This window comes from Neovison vison, chromosome 1, assembly GCF_020171115.1.
Source record: "Neovison vison isolate M4711 chromosome 1, ASM_NN_V1, whole genome shotgun sequence".
Taxonomy (NCBI): domain Eukaryota; kingdom Metazoa; phylum Chordata; class Mammalia; order Carnivora; family Mustelidae; genus Neogale; species Neogale vison.
This window is the reverse complement of record NC_058091.1, coordinates 217,562,597-217,586,472: the sequence shown is the minus strand read 5'-3', so window position 1 is coordinate 217,586,472 and position 23,876 is coordinate 217,562,597. Positions and strand designations below refer to the sequence as shown.

The following is a 23,876-nucleotide window of genomic DNA, read 5'->3' as shown; positions in this document are numbered from 1 at the left end:
ATGAGTGTTCTTTTGTCTTTTTTTACTCAGCATGTTTGTGAGATTCATTTTTTTTTTAAGATTTTTTATTTATTTATTTGAGAAACAGAGATCACAAGTAGGCAGAGAGACAGGCAACGAGAGAGGGGGAAGCAGGCTCCCTGCTGAGAAGAGAGCCCGATGCAGGGCTGGATCCCAGAACCCTGGGACCATGACCTGAACCGAAGGCAGAAGCTTTAACCCACTGAGCCACCCGGGCGGCCCGTGAGATTCATTTTTGAGTGTAGTATAATTATGTTCAATGTTACGTAATACTAAATTGTGTAAATATGCCAAAATATGTCTACTACTGTTTACAGACATTTGGATTCTTTCCAGTTTTTTTTGCTATTACTAGTAATATTGCTTTGAATACTCCTGTATAAGAGTCTTGCTATACATATACATATATTTATATTATGTATATACCTTAGAGTAGAATTGCCAGGTCATAGAGTTATGTATATGCAATACCAAAGAATTTTCCAAGATGGTTGTACCGGTTTATACCAGCAGCAGCCTTGTTTCAGAGTTCTAGTTGTTAATGTCTTCATCACCACTTGGTATTGCCACTCTTTTAATTGGAATCATTCTGATAAGTGGAAGTACATGTCTCCCCCACTTTTCAGAAGTTGGTGTTACGCTACTTTGCTCTTAAGAAAGATCTATATCAGTACCTGTTTTTGCTAGCCAAGAACAATCCTTAGAGGATTTTTGCTTTTGCAAAAAATAGCAAAATGAGAAAATAGTGTTTGGCATTTGTTTTGCAGTGAGCCCTTATGGAGGTGGTGTGTACAAGGAGAGTGGCGCTGTCAAGCTCCTTCCCTGGGAACTGCTTAGCATCTCAGTTTCATGCCGCCATAGTTTTGAACTGTGTCTGTGAACATCTGTGCCTTAGCTCAGTTTATTTTATGCATCTGTTAGCAAGATGTGCCCTATAGTATCAGAAAAGCCTAAGAGGAGTTATTTTTTGGTTCTGGTAAAGCTCAATAATTTTTCTATGTAAATTAATGGTAATTCCTTCTTTTCTTTATGCCATTTTGGCTTATGAAAGATTTCATAGGAAGGCCGTACTTTTATTTTGTTTGTTTTTTTATTGAAAATAATTTTATTTATGGGGCGCCTGGGTGGCTCAGTGGGTTAAGCCGCTGCCTTCGGCTCAGGTCATGATCTCAGGGTCCTGGGATCGAGTCCCGCATCGGGCTCTCTGCTCATCAGGAAGCCTGCTTCCTTCTCTCTCTCTCTGCCTGCCTCTCCATCTACTTGTGATTTCTCTCTGTCAAATAAATAAATAAAATCTTTTTTTTTTTTTTTTTAAAGATTTTATTTATTTATTTGAGAGAGAGAGACAGTGAGAGAGAGCATGAGCGAGGAGAAGGTCAGAGAGCGAAGCAGACTCCACATGGAGCTGGGAGCCTGATGTGGGACTCGATCCTGGGACTCCAGGATCACGCCCTGAGCCGAAGGCAGTCGTCCAACCAACTGCGCCACCCAGGCGTCCCATAAATAAAATCTTTAAAAAAAAAAAAAAAAAGAAAATAATTTTATTTATGTATTTGAGAGAGATAGTGTAGAGAGAGTATGAGGGGGGAGGGTCAGAGGGAGAAGCAGACTCCCTGCTGAGCAGGGACCCCCCAACATGGGGCTTGATCTCTGGACTCCAGGATAATAACCTGAGTCAAAGGCAGAGGTTTAACCAGCTGAGCTACCCAAGTGCCCTAGAAGGCTATACTTTTAGATTGTGAGGGATACTTGTGTCATTGTGGTTTTATTTATTTATTTTTTTTATTTTTTTAGATTTTTTTTTTTTTTTTTTTTTTTTTATTTGACAGAGAGAGATCACAAGCAGGCAGAGAGAGAGAGAGAAGGAAGCAGGCTCCTGGGTGAGCAGAGAGCCCGATGCGGGGCTCGATCCCAGGACCCTGGGATCATGACCTGAGCCGAAGGCAGCGGCTTAACCCACTGAGCCACCCAGGCGCCCCCATTGTGGTTTTAATTTGCATTTTCCCGATAGATGATGACCTTGAGCATCCTTTCATATGTTTATTAGTTATTTGCATTTTCTCTTAATGAAGTACCTGTTAATCTCTTTTTTTTTTATAAAATATTTATTTGAGAGAGGGAGAGAGAGCACATAATGTGTGCAAGTGGGGGAAAGGATGGAGTGATAGAACCCTCATGTCGACTCCCTGTGAGCAGGGAGCCCATCGTGAGGCTTAACCCACAACCCAGGAGGAGATCAGGACCTCAGCTGAAACTGAGTGGGAGGTTGATCCGACTGAGCCACCTAGGCGCCCCTTCTGTCCATCTACTGTGGTGTTTTGTTTTTTTTAAAACCCTGTTAAAGAACAAATTGAAGGAACTCTATGTATTTTGGGTGAAAGCAATTTGTCAGCATATATACACATTTATATATAAATCCCCTTGATTTTTATGTATTGACTTTGTGTCCAGAAACGTGTAAGTCCTTGTTTATTCTGATAATTTATCTGAAAATTGTTTTGGATTTTCTGTGTGTACAGTCATCGTGTACAAGTGACAGTTTTATATCTCAGTTTCCAGCCCTCATACCTTTATTTAGTTTTCTTATCTTACCATACTGAAGTAATACTTTAGGTGTAATACTGAATAGAAATGCTGATGGCAGGCATCTTGTCTTGTTCCTGGTCTCACATTTATTTCGCTCTAATTTTTTTTTTTTAAAGATTTTATTTATTTATTTGACTGAGAGAAATCACAAGTAGATGGAGAGGCAGGCAAAGAGAGAGAGAGGGAAGCAGGCTCCCTGCTGAGCAGAGAGCCCGATGCGGGACTCGATCCCAGGACCCTGAGATCATGACCCGAGCCGAAGGCAGCGGCTTAACCCACTGAGCCACCCAGGCGCCCTATTTCACTCTTATTTTTTTTAAAATGTATTATTATTATTTTTTAAGATTTTGTTTATTTATTTGACAGACAGAGATCACAAGTAGGCAGAGAGGCAGGCAGAGAGAGGAGGAAGCAGGATCCCTGCTAAGCAGAGAGCCCGATGTGGGACTCAATCCCAGGACCCTGGGATCATGACCTGAGCCGAAGGCAGAGGCTTTCACCCACTGAGCCACCCAGGGGCCCCTCACTCTTGTTTTTTTTAAGTTAGGCTCCATATCCAGCGTGGAGCCCAACATGGGGCTTGAACTCAGGACCCTGAGATAAAGACCTGAGCTGAGATTTAGAGTCAGACGCTTTACCAAATGAACCACCCAGGCGCCCTTCACATTTCACTCTTAAATATTATATATTTACTCAGTTTCTTTCCTTACTGTTAATCAAATCAAGGAAACTTCCTTTTATATGCTGTTTTGTAATTATTTTTTAAAATTATGAATGGATGTTGAATTTGGCCAGTACTTTTCCTGTATCTATTGAGATGTTTTTCTTTCTTTTTCCCCCCTTGTTCAAATCTGAATTACTTTGAATTTTGAATGTTAGACTTTCCATTTCTGATACAAACCAACTTGGTGGAGATATACTATCACTTTTATATATTGGTGCGTTAGTTTGCTGTTTTATTTAGGATTTTAGCATCTATATTTGTTATTGACAGTGGTCTGAAAAATTCCTTTATCTAAGTGTCCTTAGGTTTTGGTCTCAAGATTAGTTAGGCTTATAAAATGAGTTGCATATATCTCATTTTTTTATTCACTGAAAAAATTTGTGGAATATTATAGTTTTTCTTTATGTGTTTCATAGATTTTGCTAGTAGACCCGTCTGGACTTGAAATCATCTTTATAGGAAGGTTTCAAATTACATACTTAATTTCTTCAGTAGTTATAAGACCATTCAGATATTCCAGTTCTTCAGTGAGTTTGATAAGTCTCTCTCTCTCTCTCTCTCTCTCTCACACACACACACACACACACACAGATTTTTTTAAAGATTTACTTATTTTAGAAAAAGCTCGAGCATGCATGAGTTGGGGGGAGGGACACATAGAGAGGAAGGAGAGAGAAGTAGACTCCCTACTGAATGTGGGAGTTGGGGGCTGGCTTGATCCCATAATCCTGAGGTTATGACCTGAGCCCAAATCAGGAGTTTGCCACTCAACTGAATGAGCCACCCAGGCACCCTAATAAATTACATTTTCAAGAATTTTTATAATTTCATCTACATTAAAAATTTTTTTTCATTTTTATTTTAACTAGGCTCCATGCCCAATGTGGGTCTTGAACTCATGACTGTAATATTAAGCGTTGCATGTTATGTTATTGACTAAGCCAGCCAGGCGCACCCCCTTTTATGAACTTTTAAAATACCTGCTGGATCTGTATTAGATGTCCCCTTTTCACTCCTGACATCAGTTATTTGTGTCTTCTTTATATTTTATGATCAGTCTCATTTGTCACTTGTTTGTTCTAAGTTTTTTAAAAAAAGCAACTATTGGGACGCCTGGGTGGCTCAGTTGGTTGGACGACTGCCTTCGGCTCAGGGCGTGATCCTGGAGTCCCGGGATCGAGTCCCACATCGGGCTCCCAGCTCCATGGGGAGTCTGCTTCGCTCTCTGACCTTCTCCTCGCTCATGCTCTCTCTCACTGTCTCTCTCTCTCTCAAATAAATAAATAAAAAAAAATCTTTAAAAAAAAAAAAAGAGAAAAAAAAAAGCAACTATTGGCTTTGCTGATCCTTTTTGTATGTTTATTTTCTATTTCATTAACTTTCTATTCCTTATTTCCTCTGACTTTGTGTTCAGTTTGCTGTTCTTTTTCTAACTTTGAGATGGATGTTTAACAATGCTTTTCACCCTTTTTTCATTTCTTTTTTTTTAATACTTAAATTTTTTTGAGTAATGTGTACACCCAGCATGGGGCTCAAACTCAAAACTCCAAGATCAAGAGTTGCATGCTCCACCAGCTGAGCCAGCCAGGTGCTCCAGCCTTTTTTGATTTCTGATATATTCATTTAAGTCTGTGAATTTCCCTTAAGCATTGTTTTATTGTGTCTCACCAGTTTTGAGTAGTAGAATTTTCATTATATTTAGTTTAAAGATAGTTTAATTTTCTTGTGCTTTTTTTCTTGCCTCCCTGGGTTATTTAGAAGTATATTTTTAAATTTCTAGATATGAATTGATTTTTAAAGGTCTATTTTTTTTTTTAAGATTTTATTTATTTATTTGACAGAGAGAAATCACAAGTAGATGGAGAGGCAGGCAGAGAGAGAGAGAGAGAGGGAAGCAGGCTCCCTGCTGAGCAGAGAGCCCGATGCGGGACTCGATCCCAGGACCCTGAGATCATGACCTGAGCCGAAGGCAGCGGCTTAACCCACTGAGCCACCCAGGCGCCCTAAAGGTCTATTTTTGCTTATGCTTAATTACATGTATTTAGAGAACATACTCTGTATGATTTCAGCATTTTGAAATATGTTGACACTTGGATTATGGACCAGGATAGAGTCAATTTTGGTAAATATCTTCATGTACCTGAAAGTCTGTGTTCTGCATTTGTTGTCTATATGTTTTTAAGTTCGTGCATTCTTTTGTTCATTTCTAATCTTTCCCCACTGGTTTTTGTTTTTGTTTTTTTCCTGCTCATTTTATCATTTCCTAAGAGGATTATAGTTAGTCTCTCATTTTGATTGTGGTTTTTCTGTTTATCCATGTAGTTCTGTCAACTTTACTTTTATATATTTGAAGCCATATTAGTAGGTGGATACACATTATTTTTTTTAAATTGAGGTGTGGTTGACATAAACAATGTTAACATTAGTTTCAGGTGTACAACATAGTGATTCAGCAACTGTGTACTTAATGCTATGCTCACCACAAGTATAGCTACCATGTAGTACCATACAGTGCTATTACGATAGTTTTGACTGTATTTCCTCTGCTGTACCTTTTATCCCCATGACTTATTCATACCATAAATGGAAGCCTGTATCTCCTGCTCCCCTTTCATCCATATTGCCCATTCCCCCTCATCCCTCCTGTTACCTTCCTTTTGACAACCTACCAGTATGTTCTCTGTATCTTTAGGTCTGGTTTTGCTTTTGTTTGTTTGTTCATTTTTTTTAAAAGATTTTATTTATTTATTTGACAGAGATCGCAAGTAGGCAGAGAGGCGGGCAGAGAGAGAAGGGAAGCAGGCTCCCCCTGAGCAGAGAGCCCAACGTGATGTGGGGCTTGATCCCAGGACCCTGAGACCATGACATGAGCTGAAGGCAGAGGCTTAACCCACTGAGCCACCGAGGTGCCCCACATGTGTTCTGTTTTTTAGATTGCACATATAAGTGAAACCGTATGGTATTTGCCTGACATTTCACCTACTGTAATCCCTCTTATGTCCATCCATGTTATTGTAAATGGCAAGATCTCATTCTTTTTTTTTAAATTAAATTAAATTTAATTTTTTTCAATATTGTTCCAAAATTCATTGTTTATGGACCACATTCAGTGCTTCATGCAATACGTGCCCTCCATAATACCCACCACCAGGCTAACCCCCCCACACACTCCCCAAAACCGATCTCATTCTTTTTATGGCTGGCTGAGTAATATCTGTCTATCCATCCATTCATCCATCCTGTCCATCCATCCCACATTTTCTTAATCCATTCATCTAAGAGTGGACATTTAGGTTGCTTCTGTATCTTGGCTATTGTAGATGATGCTGCAATAAACACAGTGGTGCATATGTCTTTTCGAATTAGTGTTTTTGTTTTCTTTGGGTAAATAACCAGTAGAATCACTGTATTATATGGTATTTTTATTTTTAATTTCTTTGAGGATCCTCAATAAAGTTTTCCACAGGGGCTGCATGAATTGACATTCCCACCAACACTGCGTGATGTTTCCTTTTTCTCCACATCCTCGCCAACATTTATTATTTCTTGTCTTTTTGATACTAGCTATTCTAACTGGTATGAGATGATACCGCATTGTGGTTTTGACTTGCATTTCTCTGATGATTAGTGATACTGAGCACCTTTTCATGTGTCTGTTGACCGTCAGTATGTCTTCTTTGGGAAAATGTCTTTAGGTTTTCTGGGCAGATACAACTTTAGAACTAATACATCTTCAGGTGAATTGAACTTGTGAAGTGTCCTTTATATGCCTGGCATTGTTTTTTGCTTTAAGTCTACTTTTTTTTTTTTTAAAGTGTCATCAGTTTGCTTTTGTTAAGTTTTTGTGTGGTATTTGTATTCTTTTTTTGCTGTGTCCTTGTGGTGTAGTGTGTTATTTTAAAAGGCATTTTTAGGGCGCCTGGGTGGCTCAGTGGGTTAAGCCGCTGCCTTTGGCTCGGGTCATGATCTCAGGGTCCTGGGATCGAGTCCCACATCGGGCTCTCTGCTTGGCGGGGAGCCTGCTTCCCTCTCTCTCTCTCTCAGCCTGCCTCTCCATCTACTTGTGATCTCTCTCTGTCAAATAAACAAATAAAATCTTAAAAAAAAAAAAAGAAGTTCTTCCTTTAAAAAAAAATAAAATAAAAGGCATTTTTACTTTAATTGGAGAATTTAGTCCATTACGTACAGTATAATTGTAGACATATTTGGGTTCAAATCTCTTGTCTCAGAGGTTGTCAGATTTTTTTGTGTAAAAGTCCAGAAAGTAAATATTTTAGGTTTTGTGTACCATCTGATCTCTGTTGCAGCTATCATCTTTGCTGTTTTAGTACAAAAATAGCCATAACTAATACGTAAATAAATGAGCTTGGCTGTGCTCTAATAAAAATTTTATTTATAAGAACAAAAATGGGCCATATGTGACCAATGGTGCTGTAGGTTGCCAAACTATATGCTATTTTAAATTTGTTATTTTTTATCCTACTTACACTGAATTTTTTCCCTCTTCTTTCTTGCTTTTTGGACTTTTAAAAAAAATTCTTCTATTAGCTTAGAAGTAATACCTTCTTCTACTTTTCTTTTAATGGTTATCCTAGGTTTACAACAAAATTGAGAGGAAGATGTGGAGATTTCCCATTTGCCCCCTGCCCTTACAGATGCATAGCTTCCCCCATTATCAACATCCTCCACCAGAATGGTATATCTAAAACATTTGTTTTAATTTCTTAATTTTTAAAATTTTTATTTAAAAATTTTTTTTTTTTAAGATTTTATTTATTTATCAGAGAGAGAGAGGGAGAGAGTGAGCACAGGCAGACAGAATGGCAGGCAGAGGCAGAGGGAGAAGCAGGCTCCCTGCCGAGCAAGGAGCCCGATGTGGGACTCGATCCCAGGACGCTGGGATCATGACCTGAGCCAAAGGCAGCTGCTTAACCAACTGAGCCACCCAGGCGTCCCGCTATTTAAAAATTTTTAATTGACATACAAAATTTAGTTGACATACAGATTATATTAGTTTCAGGCATACAGTGTACTGAATTGATAATTGTGTACATTAGGAAAAGCTCACCACAATAAGTGTGGTTACATTCTGTCACCATACGAATTTATTCCAATATTGTTGGCCCTGTTCCCAATGCTATACTTTTCGTACCCATAACTTATTTATTTTATAACTGGAAGTTTGTATCTCTTAATCATCTTCTCCTATTTTGTCTGTATCCTCACCTCCCTGGAATATGGTATATTTTTTACCAGGTGTGAACCTACATTGACACATTATAATCACCTAAAGTCCATTGTTTTGCCTTGGGGGTTCACCCGTACATTATATGGGTTGGACAAATGATAATGACATGTATCCATCATTACAGTATTATGTAAAATATTTTCACTGTATTAGGAATTCTTTATGCTCTTTTTCACTGATTGCCTTTTCCAGTTGTTATATAGTTGAAATCATACAGTATCTAATAGACTTTTCAGATTGGCTTCTTTCATTTAGTAGTATTCATTTAAGGTGACTTAATGTCTTTTCATGTCTTGGTGGCTCATTTCTTTTTAGTACCGAATAATACTCCATTGTCTGGAAGATTTCTTGGTTACTTCCAAGTTTTGGCAGTAATGAATAAAGGTCCTATAAGCATCTGTGTGCGGGTTTTTTTGTGGACATGTTTCCAACTCCTTTGCGTAGATAACAAGGAACTCCATTGCTGGATTATATGGTCAGAGTATGTTTAGTTTTGTAAGTAACTACCAAACTGTGCCAAAGTAGCTGTATCATTTTGCATTTCTGCCAGCAATGTTGGAGAATTCCTTTGCTCCACAGCCTTGCTAGTAGTTGGTTTTCTCAGTGGTTCAGACTTTGGTCCTTATAATAGGAATATAGTTGTATCTTGCTTTAATTTAGATTTCCTTGATGACATATGATGTGTAGCTTCTTTTTATATGCTTATTTGACACCTTTATATCTTTTTTGGTGAGATGTCTGGTTAAGGTTGTTGGCCCATTTTTAAATCTCATTGTTGGGTTTTTTTTTTTTTTAAAGATTTTATTTATTTATCAGAGAGAGAGGGAGAGAGAGAGAACGAGCACAGGCAGACAGAATGGCAGGCAGAGGCAGAGGGAGAAGCAGGCTCCTTGCCGAGTAAGGAGCCTGATGTGGGACTCCATCCCAGGATTCTGGGATCATGACCTGAGCCAAAGGCAGCTGCTTAACCAACTGAGCCACCCAGGTTTCCCTCTCATTGTTGTCTTATTGTTGAGTTCCAAGAGTTCTTTATGTATTTGAGATAAGTCTTTCTTCAAATGTGTCTTTTGCAAATGGTTTCTTCCAGTCTGTGACTTCTCATTTTCTTGACATTGTGTTTCACAGAGCAGAAATTTTTAATTTTAATGAAGTCCAACTTACTGATTTCTGTCATAGGTCTTTGTTGTTTATCTGGAAAGACATCACTATATCCAAGATCTTCTGGGTTTTCTCTTATGTTATTATTTTCTAGGAGTTGCACAGTTTTGCATGCCACTGGATTTTTAATTATTTATTTAAGAATTTTATTTAGTTGAGAGAGAGAGAGCGAGAGCATGAGCATGGGGGAGAGGCAGAAGGAGAGGGAGAAGCAGACTGCCTTGCTGAGTAGAGAACCTGGTGTGGAACTCAATCCCAAGACCCTGGGATCATGACCTAGGCTGAAGGCAGATGCTTAACTGAGTGAGACACCCGGGTGCTCATTGAAATTTTTTTTTTTAAATTCAAGATCATTCCAGTATCTATTGTTGAGATGTTAGGTATCAGTAATTGTTGCTTCTTTAAAGGTAATATTTGAAACCTGGCGATTCACAGACCTGTACCCCTGGGGATAAAAATATATGTTTGTAAAAAATAAAAAATTTTTAAAAAAGGTAATATTTGGTTGTGGGAAGGGTTTAGCTGCTTTTAAGATTTTCTTTTAGCCTTTCATTTTCAGCACTTTTCACCTAGGTGTAAACATGTCACCTAGGTAGACATAGTTTTACTATGTGGTGAGGTATAGATTTCTTTTTATTTATACTCTTAGGGTTTGTTGGGCTACTTGGATCTGTGGTTTGCTCTCTTTTGCCAGTTTTGGAAAATTGTCCATCATTATTTCTGGAAATAATTCTTCTGACCTCTCCCAGCCCCTTTATACATTAGGTTTTTTTACTTTGTCCTTTTTCTGTTTTCCATTCTTCCATTTCTCTTCTCTGTTTTCCGTTCTTTACTCTCTCTGAGCTTTATACCAGGATAGAGTCTTCTCACTTCTCTTCTGGTTTACTGCTTCTCACTGTAGTGTATTGAATCTGCTATTTAACCTCATGGGTTGAGATATTAATTTTTGATACTGTATTTTTCAGATAAAGAATTTGTATCTTTTTTTCAAATTTGCTATGATTTCCTTCACTTTTTAAAAATGATTTCTATTTCTCTACTGAAATTCTTGATTGATTGATTGATTTACACTCTACACCCAGTATAGGGCTTGAACTCAGGACCCTGAGATCAAGAGTCACATGCTCTAGTGACTGAGCCAGATAGGTGCCCTGCAGATTCTTGCTTTAATGTACTATCTCCTTGAAGATAATATATGAACTCAAAATCTAAGCTTTATAATCTCAGCATTCGGAACATTGCTAATTTGTTCTTACTGGGTTTTTGTTCCTTTGTCTTATTTGCTTATGTGCCTGATGCTTTATGAATGTGTGTAAGACATCCATACCAGGATCCAGTATCAGGGTTTGAAAAAATACAGTTGGTAGTGCCTTTGAAAGCTTGCCTACTTAGGTTTATCCTTACTCATTGAGTGTCAGCTTAACATTATGGGATTTTCCATGCTTCCCATCTCTGGTAAATCTCGATCTAGTTTTGTCTCCCTTACCCTGTGAGGCTTTGAAAAACTCTGCTCCTCTTCTTAGTCTCAGTTTCTGCTTCTAGATGCCCCCCAGGGAGAAGCTGACCAATGTATCTGACTTATTTCTTTGAATATCCTTCTCTTAGATCTTGGCTTACTCATTGTTAATTGCCTCCTGAGCTCTCTGATGCCTTTTAGTTAGACCCTTTCTTCATGATTTTCTGGTTTTCATCATCAGGAGGTTTTTGTATTAGTTTACTGGTGCGGGAGATTGAATCACTTTTTGTTGCTGTTAAACTTACCCATTGAGATAATGTTTTTTCTGTATTAACTTTTTTTTAGATGATCAAAGTACCTCCCTTGTGTGATACAGTATGTTAAAAAAGACATACAGAAGTTTAAAGGTGTGAAAAAACTCACAGTTCCATCAGTGAGAGAGTTACTGTTAACAGTTTCTTTTTTTTTTAATTTATTTTTTATTTATTTTCAGCATAACAGTATTCATCATTTTTGCACCACACCCAGTGCTCCATGCAATCCGTGCCCTCTATAATACCCACCACCTGGTACCCCAACCTCCCACCCCTTCAAAACCCTCAGATTGTTTTTCAGAATCCATAGTCTCTCATGGTTCACTTCCCCTTCCAATTTCTCCCAACTCCTTTCTCCTCTCTAACTTCCCATGTCCTCCATGCTATTTGTTATGCTCCACAAATAAGTGAAACCATATGATAATTGACTCTCTCTGCTTGACTTATTTCACTCAGCATAATCTCTTCGAGTCCCATCCATGTTGCTACAAAAATTGGTTATTCATTCTTTCTGATGGAGGCATAATACTCCATAGTGTATATGGACCACATCTTCCTTATCCATTCGTCCGCTGAAGGACATCTTTGTTCTTTCCACAGTTTGGTGACCGTGGCCATTGCTGCTATAAACATTGGGGTGCAGATGGCTCCTCTTTTCACTACATCTGTATCTTTGGGGTAAATACCCAGTAGTGCAATTGCATGGTCATAGGGAAGTTCTATTTTTAATTTCTTGAGGAATCGCCACACTGTTTTCTAACATGGCTGCACAAACTTGCATTCCCACCAACAGTGTAAGAGGGTTCCCCTTTCTCCACATCCCCTCCAACTCATGTTGTTTCCTGTCTTTGCTAATTTTGGCCATTCTAACTGGTGTAAGGTGATATCTCAATGTGGTTTTAATTTGAATCTCCCTGAGGGCTAGTGATGATGAACATTTTTTCATGTGTCTGATAGCCATTTGTATGTCTTGATTGGAGAAGTGTCTGTTCATATCTTCTGCCCATTTTTTGATATGATTGTCTGTTTTGTGTTTGTTGAGTTTGAGGAGTTCTTTATAGATCCTGGATATCAACCTTTTGTCTGTACTGTCATTTGCAAATATCTTCTCCCATTCCGTGGGTTGCCTATTTGTTTTCTTGACTGTTTCCTTTGCTGTACAGAAGCTTTTGATTTTGATGAAGTCCCAAAAGTTTATTTTCACTTTTGTTTCCTTTGCCTTTGGAGACATATCTTGAAAGAAGTTGCTGTGGCTGATATCGAAGAGATTACTGCCTATGTTCTCCTCCAGGATTCTGATGGATTCCTGTCTCACGTTGAGGTCTTTTATCCATTTTGAGTTTATCTTTGTGTACGGTGTAAGAGAATGGTCGAGTTTCATTCTTCTACATACAGCTGTTAACAGTTTCTTTTTGCAAGAGAGCTAGGTTTTGTGGGCATAGGGTTGGGGAAAAGTTTGAAATAAGTTTGGTTTGGATATTTTTAGTTTGAGGGGACTAAGATACCTAAGTATCATGACCACATACCTACTTTTTTTTTTTTTCCTTTTTACATAAATTCTATACATAACCTGGGGCTTGAACTTATGACTCCAAGGTGAAGAGTCGAATAATCTACTGAGTCAACCAGGCACCCCAGTACCTACTTATTTTTAATATATAATTTGAGTTTTTTTGTTTCAGCAGTTTTAATTATATTTGATAATTTTTCTATGTGTTTGAGAGCTCTTATCCTATGGAAATTTGATTTAACAGAGCTACAATAGAAGAAGCATACTCCAGGTCAATGACGAAACTAGCAAAATCTGCAAGCAATTATTCACAACTTGGGTGAGTTAGTTTCTTTGAAAAATTCTTTTTCTTTTTTTTTTTGAAAAATTCTTTTTCAATTTTGATTTAAGCACAGTTCTTGAGAATATTTAAGTTCTTGTTCATAAATATAACAACATATAATGTACTTATTTGGTTGTGGTTTTATTAGAGGAAATTCTACCTTATTTTTAGTTATCAGGTGGGAGGTAGAAAAAACATGGATTGACTTCACCTGTGTTTCCTGATAATAAAGATGTTGACAGCATTTCTGTTTTTGGAATGTGTGGTTCTCATAAATAATGGATGTATTTACGAGGTAGTGTCATTGCTTAAGATTATAAAGATTTTAAATATTAACATCTTACTGATGGGTATTTAGCCAAGAAATTGTTTCCTCTTTGTATTTTTTGCACTTAAACATAGCTTAGACTGGTCAGTTTTCTTTTTTTCTGTTTATTATACATTAATGTGTATTACATGACTGAAAAAATGTTCTGTATATCAGACTTTTAAAAATGTAATGATATTTGACATTCCTTAAAGAAACCTCTACTTAGAGAAGTCTTGCGTTGAACACCTTTACAATATAAAGAATCCTTGGTAAGGGGACACTCCTCATCTTCCTGCTTTGTGAAATTCACACTGTCATGTATCAGGTTTACATTGAAGTGATGTACATGTATTTTGGTGCTGTCGTGAGTGGATACTTTCCAGTTATCTATTTTTACTCTCAATATTTTTCATTTAACTCCTTGCCAGATTTGATGCTGATTTAGCTTTTAAAGTGTGGGGTGAGATCTAATCAGAACAGCCCTATTCTAAGAATCTTAACTTCCCTTTTTGAACTTCTTTACTGTTGCTTAAAATGATAACTGTGAGTTAGCATTCTCGCTGGATAGGAAATATAGTAATTGGGACAGAGTACATATTAGGATAAGTAATTTCTTTCTCTACCCTTTTGCCTTGTGCTTCTGTTTGTTTTCAAGTAGAGGTCTGGTCATGGTGCAAAACAGATGATGTTGAAAATATGTTAGGTAGTTATCTGGGGAAAACAGATAAAATTATCCTTAGATCATTCCTTATTGGCCAGATTGGTTTAAGCTAAGCACTGACATCCTAAGTACTATCCAAGATATAATAATGTAGTAATTCTTAGATATACTTGAACCTGCAGAAACACTAAATTCTCAGTTTTGTGAAAAAGTGGTAGGAAAGTATGTCATGTTTCACGTACCATGTAGTGGAAAGGGGACTGTTTTAGTGTTAAAGTACATAGATAAAGTGATCTGAAACAAGATTTCAAGTAACAGCATTAAAATAATTCTCAGGGACGCCTGGGTGGCTCAGTTGGTTGGACGACTGCCTTCGGCTCAGGGCGTGATCCTGGAGTCCCGGGATTGAGTCCCGCATCAGGCTCCCAGCTCCATGGGGAGTCTGCTTCGCTCTCTGACCTTCTCCTCGCTCGTGCTCTCTCTCACTGTCTCTCTCTCTCAAATAAATAAATTAAAAAAAAAAATCTTTAAAAAAAAAATAAAATAATTCTCAAATGATTATTAATGATGAAGATTCTTATAAAATCCTGTGGTGTACCTTTGAGTTTGCATGTTTGAATTCAGAGGAATTTTTATTTTTTACTTTTATTTTTTATTTTTTTATTTTTTAAAAGATTTTATTTATTTATTTGACAGACAGAGATTACAAGTAGACAGAGGTAGGCAGAGAGAGGAAGGGAAGCAGGCTCCCCGCCGAGCAGAGAGCCCGACGTGGGGCTTGATCCCAGGACCCTGGGATCATGACCCGAGCCGAAGGCAGAGGCCTTAACCCACTGAGCCACCCAGGCGCCCCGGAATTTTTATTTTTTGATGAAGCATTTTAAATGAGCACTAAATAGCCAAAAATTGAAATTTGTTAAAAGCTGATTTTTAGCAGTGATTAGAAAGGCTTCTGATACAAGTCAAAAAAAACCAAATCAACTCAGAAAATAGTATGATATAATTAAGAGAGGGCCATGGCCAGACCTGTGATAAATATTTAACTGATTCCTCCTGTGTACTTAAGGTCCAAATATTTTAATTAACCAAGGATTAAAAAAATCACTGTTTAGTCTGTCAGTCATTTCATTTGTGCTTTATTTTAATTTCCTATTTTGTCTAATTAAAATTGCTGAATATAATACTTTCTCTGTTGGTTCTGTTTTAGAGCCTCAAGCTTTTCTTTTATTAAATAATTTCCATATTTTCTTTCCCTTAGAACATTTGCACCAGTGTGGGATGTGTTCAAAACATCTACAGAGAAATTAGCAAACTGTCACTTGGATCTTGTTAGAAAATTACAAGAACTAATAAAGGAAGTTCAGAAGTATGGAGAAGAACAAGTAAAATCTCATAAAAAGGTATCAGTTTTTTCCTGCTAAAGGAATGATAGATGAAATATTGAGTGCTTTACAGTTCATTTGTTTTGATGAATCATTTCATACCACACAGACTAAAGAAGAAGTTGCAGGAACTCTGGAAGCTGTTCAAACCATTCAAAGCATAACTCAGGCCCTCCAGAAATCCAAGGAAAATTATAATGCCAAGTGTGTGGAACAGGAACGTTTGAAAAAGGAAGGAGCTACACAAAGAGAAATAGAAAAGGTAATTGTAATAAAAATAATCTCTGTGGTTTCAAAGCCCTTTTAAACAAATGACTGCATTTAATCCTCAGACACTCAAGAATGATCTCATACTAAAGATGAAGACACTGTACTGTGCCTCCGAGTGTTCATGATTTACCTAAGTGAAAAAGAGCTAGGTTTGTAGAATATGTTGTGTTGTGTAAAAAAAATACATTAGCAGATACATAAAAAGAAATAATTTCTTTTTTCCGTTGACATTTGTTGGCTATTTTTATAATAAGATACTTGATAAGATACTGCTTGGTGTAGGGTTTAACGTAAGGTATAATTTTTTTTTAGTCAAGATTGGTATACTTAGAAAGGCATAGATATTTGAAGATAAGCTTTAAAATATGTGTTGTGGGTGATTTATTGCTGACTTTGACGACATTTATGTAGTATTGCGGTAAACCACAATCCTTTCCCCCACTCGGCGTTTTAAGTGAAAGTAGATTTTTTACCCCTTTCAGAACAGTCTAAATTAACCATTCACTTGTTTGATGTGTTATATCTCCTTTAGGAATGAGCCATAGGGAGTGATAATTTTGAAAGCTTTTCTAAAGTATGGGAAATATCCATTAAAAAAAAAACAAGTTGTAACTGTATTTTAGCAATTACAGTAATTATAGAAGTGTATATATATGGACAGAAACTAGAAGAGAATATGGAAAAAATCAAAACAGTTGATGGATTTTGGCATAACTGATTTCCTTTAATGTTTGTGCAATAAATAAAAGTTGGGAAGGAGAAAAAGATAAGTCATAGCATGTTTACTATTTTAAAACACCATTCCAGACACAGCATTTGTAAATAAAATATGATAAGGGAAAACAGAACAAAATTATAGGACTTAAAAAAGTAGAATATTGTCTCTGTGAACCAGAAACAGAATGGAAACTGAAAGTGGTGTGTAGAGATTGGTTTTGCTGGTTTTGCTGGACTCAGAGTCCTAAGTTAGGCTGTGGAATTTAAGCTCTTGTTTCTTAAAAGGGACTAAGTGTTACCCATCTGAGATAAAGCACAAGGAGTCCCATTGTCTTTGTGAAGCAATATAGGTAGAAAAAAAGAAAACTCTTAGGCTGCTGACTAAGGGTAAAGCTTTATCAGAAGGTAGGGGCTAATGGACACAATTCTGACCCAAATCAAGCTAAGGAACATTTCATCACTTTTTTGGCCATATCCCCCATATTCTTTCAGGGAAGTAATTAAAAACTACCTTTATAAGACTGATACTAAATTGGGGACTTTGAGGGGTGGCACAAAATGCCATGAAAACTATTAGGTGGGGTGAGCACAAAGGATAAAACATAACACAATTCTAGTTGGTGACATTTACATTGCATTCTGTGGATCTGTCCCACAGCACTGATGGAGTGAGAGAGAAGAGGCGAAGGGGACAAAACAAGAAACCTCCCATTTGAATTGAGTGAACAACCAAAATTCTAGTGTACACCCAAGAAATCTAGTGCTAAGACAACAATAAATTTACCAGTTGGAAGAAGAATTCACTCAAGATAAAATTTAAATTTATAAAATAGATGAACAAAAAAGGTTGTGTTCAGTATGTTCAAAGAGATAATGAATATAAACTAGTAAATAAAATTAAGGCATAATGGAATAAGGTCTGCTTGATAGGGAAACAGCTAATTAGAGAACTTGGAGATGAAAAATGTGGTTATTGAGGAAAAAGTAATAGAAAATACAAACTTGGGACACCTGGGTAGCTCAGTTGGTTAAGGGTCCGCCTTTGCGTGATCTTAGGGTCCTAGGTTTGAGTCATGCATCAGGTTCCCTGCTCAGTGGGGAGTCTGCTTCTCCCTTTGTGCAGGCTCGCTCGCTCTCTAAAACTTGAGACTTGATGTAGTCAAAGACTGAATTTGGAAGATGGTACTGAGGGAACCACCCAGAACATTAGTACAAAGAAATGAAGATTACTGGGGCACCCAGGTGACTCAGTCAGTTAAACCTCTGTCTTCTGCTCAGGTGATAGTCTCAGGGTTTTAGGATTGAGCCCCAGGTTGGGCTCTGTGCTTAGGAGGGAGTCTGTTTCTCCCTCTCCCTTTGCCTCTCCCCTACTCATGTGCATTCTTGCACTTTCTCTCTCTCAAATAAATAAAATCATAAAAAAACAAAAACAAAGGTTACCAACATTCATCTGATGTGAATTCCAGAAGAAGATGGAAAGAATGGTTGTTTAGTAATATTTAAAGAATTCATAGCTCAGGATTTTTTACACCTGAGGAAATTCAGTAGTCCACAGATGAATCCAACACTGTAAGTTAACTAGAATTAACATAAAAACTTAAGAAAATAAAAAAACTTAAGAAAATATATATGTATATATAAATATTAAAAAAAAAAAAAGAGTTCCCAGATTGAAAGTACATTCTTGGTGTTAAGTAGGTTACATAAAGGTAAACTCAGACCTAGACTCCAGAGAAAAAGAGAATATTAAAAGCTACCAGGTGTTTCTGGTTTTCTCACATCTTTGCAATCAGAATGCATTTTCTGCTGATGATATCATTATTATCACTGTTGATAAGGTGACATATATATGTGTATTTTTATTGCCTGTGTGAACTTGGTTATTCTGTGTGGTAGCATGATTGGACAACTGCAGCACTTTCATGTTTTAGTTAACAGACCATCTTAAGACGATTTGAGGAAAGAATTGTTCTGGTTTTTGTCTAAAAACTTTTTGTTGAGACCTTCTGGTAAGATCAAGAAAATGTGAGCACTGGTGTTTAGAAGAAAATTGGGAGATAATGAGCATTTTTAAGAGGTACTACATCAGTAATGGTCTTGATGACATTGAAGATAATATTGTGTGGGGGAAAAAACACCTCAGCAGTCTCTCAATTGGAAAGTAATTGAGAAAGTTCACATCTGAATATGTGGAAGATATAATTCAGATAATTCATTTTGTTTTCCTTTTTATTCTGTATCAGTATACTTCTAAGTCTAAAAGAGCTCTTCTAGAAGTATAAAATTAGAATTTTAAGTGATAAGAAAGAATTATTTTATATTTTAGATGATAACATTTTTCTGTTTTAATGGTACACAAGATAATGGTGTACTTTATAAATTAATGGTATATCAGAGTTAGTAATAATCAAGTAGGTACATTAAGCCTAACTTCTAAAAGAATAAAAGTCTAATAAGTCTTTTAAATAAGGACAAAGAAGAGGATATTAAAATTTATTGATAAGGAGGCGCCTGGGTGGCTCAGTGGGTTAAGCCTCTGCCTTGGGTTCAGGTTATGATCTCGGGGTCCTGGGATTGAGCCCCGTGTGGGGCTCTCTGCTCAGCGGGGAGCCTGCTTCCCCCTCCCTCTCTGCCTGTCTCTCTGCCTACTTTTAATCGCTCTTTCTGTCAAATAAATAAAATCTTTAAAAAATATTTATTGATAGAAAAGGAAGGAGGAAATAAAGAATGGTAGGCAAAAAGCTCAAAGTAAGCTGGAAGAAGTAAGTTCAAATATACCAAAGACATGATGTATATAAGTGAGTTAGACTCCTCTAATAAATAAGTTGACTGTCAAATTGGAAAAAAATTCTTATTATGTAAAACAACTTTAATGTTTAACAGCAGAAGACTGGTTCATATAATGGGACTACTCAGCAGTTCAAATAAATTTTATAGGGTAAAATGATAGTTCTGGGATTTAAAATACTGTAGCAAAAAAATATTGGAAGGGGAAGAATGGATCGAATCTTGAAGTTATGTCATAGGTTAATGGAGTTTATTGCACTTCTTTTGTGTGCTCTAAAATGTTTATTATTAAAAAAAAAAAGGAATGCACTAGAATGACATGAGTCATTGACCTGGGTGAATCTAAAAAGCATAATGTTGAGCAAGAAAAACAAAGTTCCATAAGAATATGTAGATTTTGATGCCTTTCACATAATCTTTAATTCTCTGTAAGAAAACCTTTTCAAGTATAATTAACTGTTCAAGGAACAGTAAACACTGAGTTACATAATGGGAGTTTCCTTTGCAGAGCAAGTGGGAATGGGATTGGTAAGGACATCGGGCCTCCCTTTGTCTGTTTAATAATCAATTTTTTTTCCAAAAAATGAAAAAGATAGGAACAAATATGGATAAAGCCAACTATATTTCAAAATAGATCATTTTTTAAAATGTGATCTATAGGAATAGTTCCTATAGGTCAATAACATACAGGTCAATAAATTGGTATGAATTCCATATCATTAATGCAGAAGTATGCTATTTGAAATTTTCCAAAGGGTTAAAAAGTAATCCTGACTAAATAGTGCTCTTTATTTGTGTGTGTGTGTGTGTGTGTGTGTGTGTGAAACCCAGCAGATTTAACTTAGTACCTAGTGTGTACTAAGTGTAGTGACCACTTGCAGAATATATGGTCCCTAGAAGTCAGGCTTAAAGAAATGATTGAATCTTTTTATATAAAGCAAAAAAGGTTTAATATAAGGTAATGATTTAGATTAAAGGATTTCCTTTTCATTAACATGGTAGGCAGAGCTGTGGCATATGGTTGTTTCCAAGGGTTGTAAGTTGGTAGATTGTGCTTTTTGTAGTCATGTGGACAGCTTAGAGGAAGGGATGCTTTATTCTCCCCCCCCCCCCAAGATTTAATAAATTTACGTTTCTGAGAGAGAGCATGAGGTGGGGAAGGGCAGATGAAGAGGAAGAGAAACTTAGCAGACTCCCAGTATGGACCTGAATTTCATGACTCTGAGATCAGGAGCCAGGCTAAAATCAAGAGTTAGACGCTTAACCGACTGCACCACCCTGGCAATCACAGGCACTTAAACACAAATATTTCTCCTAGTATATTGGTAAATTTATTTAAAAAGGTAGGGAAATCAATAAAATGTAGGATTTATTTTGTTATCAGTAGGTAACTTGTTAAAGCCCATCTTTTTTGTGAGAAGGAATGTAGCTATTTTTTTGAAAGTGTAATTTCCTCATTTAAGAAAAAATGCTTTAACTTCCCTTTTTAGTAATGACTTTGTGGAAGTGGTCAAATTTGTAACTACTGGGATATTGTTTTTATAATTCTACCCTAGAATTTACAGTATTTCTAAGTATATATACTATTTAGAAAGTTGTTTTGACTCAATTGAGTGTTGCTATTTGTTTCCTCTGAGGGCTCTTTCTTGCTTTAAAAAAAATCAAGATGTTCCCAATACAATTACATTCTAAAATTGCCTCTACATCTTTTTATATGATACCCTTATTTTTCTTTAAATTTGGTTTTTTCCTTACTCAAAACACTTTGTGTCAACAATTTTTTTCGTTTTATTCCTTTATGATGAAGTACTCCTTTTGTTAGTTTTCCAAGATACTTCTTTAAGTTGGTACGTAATTTCCGTAGGATTCTGGCCTATTATTTTTACTTTTGGAGAGTGAGGGCTGATGTAAAAAATCTAAGTTAGAACTTTAAAAGGTATCTTCTCTGTTCCTTCATGCCTCCAAATAAGAGGAGTGAAATTTTCCCCAACTTCCTCGTATCAGAAAATATGCTCCAGAAGACTTACCTATCCTTTTATATTCTGAGTAAGATCCTGATCTGAACTTTTGAGATGAAGAAAATAATTTTATGGTTGGCTATAGTGGACAAATAAGTTTGTGGTGAGTTGAAAACTAAGTAGACATAGTTTTACAGTGAGAACATTCCGGGAGGAAAAAAGAAAGTTAAGAAAAGTAGGCTGGTTTAAATTTTTAGAATTGTTTCTAAACCTATTGATTCAGTAAAAAATTGAGTACCCAAACTAGTTTGAATTCTAGAGACTGACTATTGGAAGAAGAAATGATGCTTCAGGAACTTCTTTCCATCTTTTAAAGTCCTGTAACTTTTTTTAATTTTTTAATTTTTTTTTACTTGAGAGAGAGAGAGAGCGCGCACAAGTAGGCAGAGAGAGAGGAAGAAACAGACTCCCTGCCGAGCAAGGAGTCTGATGTGGGGCTCAATCCCTGAAGCCTGGGATCATGACCTGAGCTGAAGGCAGACTAATGACTGAGCCACTCAGGCGCTCAGACGCTGCTTTAAGTCCTATAACTAAGTATAATGAATAATGTAAAATAATTGCTTTGTTCACATTGTAGAAATATATCATAGGTCTTTTAAAGGAGTAATGGCACTCTAGGCAGTTATCTTTTATTCCTGTTAGATTACAAATTCCTTGTGAGTGAGAAACTGTCATTGTATCATCTGCAACACAGCATATGTGTTTACTTGGAAAAATAATCATTATAGCAAACAATAGTATTTGAATTTTTCTTGTTTGTTAATATAATAAAAATTAAGAGTTTATTTTACTTTAAACAGAGGTGAAAGACTAAAGTCTTGGCTTTTTAAATGTTTTATTCAAGTATTTTTCTGATTGTTGGATTATGAAGTGATAATTTGTGTGCAGTAGTAAGTGTTTTGGTTTCTATCATGTGCTTGTCATTATGCTAGATGTTATGAAGGTTACTACAAGCTAAAATACATATTCTCCCCTTCTGTATTCAAGAAGCTTCCTTCTTTGTGGGGAGCGAAAGTATTAAATAGTACAGAACAAGAGGTTAGAGAGAGGTTTTAATGGTAAGTTTAGAAGGAGAGGTATCCTGTTTTGTACAGAACCTGTAAAAAGAAAACAGGGACGATATCATGAAATAAATTACTTTTAATTTATTAACCAGACAAATAAAAATAAATTAGTGTAGCCACAATCATTATAGCCTTATTTTGGGGGACTTTAACATTTTTACGAATTTTTTCCAAATTGCAGTTATCTCTAAGTGATCACAATTCAAATCTTCATTCAGGAGTAGGAAAAAAAAAAAAAAGAGCAGGTGTTAGAGTAGGGCAAAAGCAAAGAAGGGGCTACTAGTGGGACTACGTTATTTTGTGAGGCTCTGTCATTGAAAATCACTCCATGGACTGTACGTTGCTGACCATTCTTGTACAGACTGAAAATACAGGTAGTTGGTAGAAGAAACTGAAGTCTCTTGCTATAAAAACAAACAAGAAACCCAGATAGCCAAAGGAAACCCAGATAACCATACCATTAAAATTTTTTCTCAGATCTAGCCAATTTGTTACCTGCGATTTCTGTGAAGGTATTAAATTTCAAATTTCCATCTCATCTAATTGTTACATGTTTAAACAAGGCCAGGACTTCAGGGGAAATATACTAACAGTAGTGTAAATAATGTCAAAGGGCCTGAGACAATGGGAAAAGAGGTTTATTTTTTATTTATTTTTTTTTTTAAAGATTTTATTTATTTATTTGAGGGAGAATGAGTGAGAGAGAGCATGAGAAAGGAGGAGGTCAGAGGGAGAAGCAGACTCCCCAAGGAGCTGGGAGCCCGATGTGGGACTTGATCCTGGAAGTCCAGGATCGTGACCTGAGCCGAAGGCAGTTGCTCAACCAACTGAGCCACACAGGCGCCCCAAGAGGTTTATTTTTTAATCCATAGGAATAAACTAGAAAATCAGTATAGGTTTTAACCACTTTCTACTCTAGGGGTGGAGAACTCAGTACAACTCTTAGATACAATAATAGCAAAATACAGTTATATTTTCCTGTTGGTGTTACTTTCAGAAACCATAATATGGCTGATACCATTTATTTTGTAGCTTTAACTATATGCCAGTCCCTGTCCCGATCATTTTACATAAGTCACATTTCATCACCACTAAAGCGTTAAAAAATAGGCGGTATTCTTCCCATTTTAGGAATGAGAGAACTATATAAAACTCTAAGACCAAGTCTTCTGGCTCCAAAATCAGCCTTCTTTATGCTACAAGATAAAGTGGCATCCTATATTATTTATTTAAGAATTCAGGAAAGCGTGGACCATACATGTTTAATATAATGTATGTAGTTATATATTAAGAAGCATACAGAGGGGCCTTTTTTTATTTGTTTGTTT

General features: G+C 36.5%; 1 protein-coding gene across 1 annotated transcript in view; it reads left to right on the top strand.

Annotated features, from left to right (window-relative positions):
- FCHO2 (FCH and mu domain containing endocytic adaptor 2) overlaps nt 1–23,876 on the top strand; it is a 133,333-nt gene that overhangs the window by 20,554 nt on the left and 88,903 nt on the right. The window contains exons 3-5 of the mRNA XM_044267358.1: nt 13,262–13,336; nt 15,569–15,710; nt 15,802–15,954. Of these exons, the coding sequence (XP_044123293.1) occupies nt 13,262–13,336; nt 15,569–15,710; nt 15,802–15,954 (370 nt within the window). The remainder of the gene's footprint in view (nt 1–13,261; nt 13,337–15,568; nt 15,711–15,801; nt 15,955–23,876) is intronic.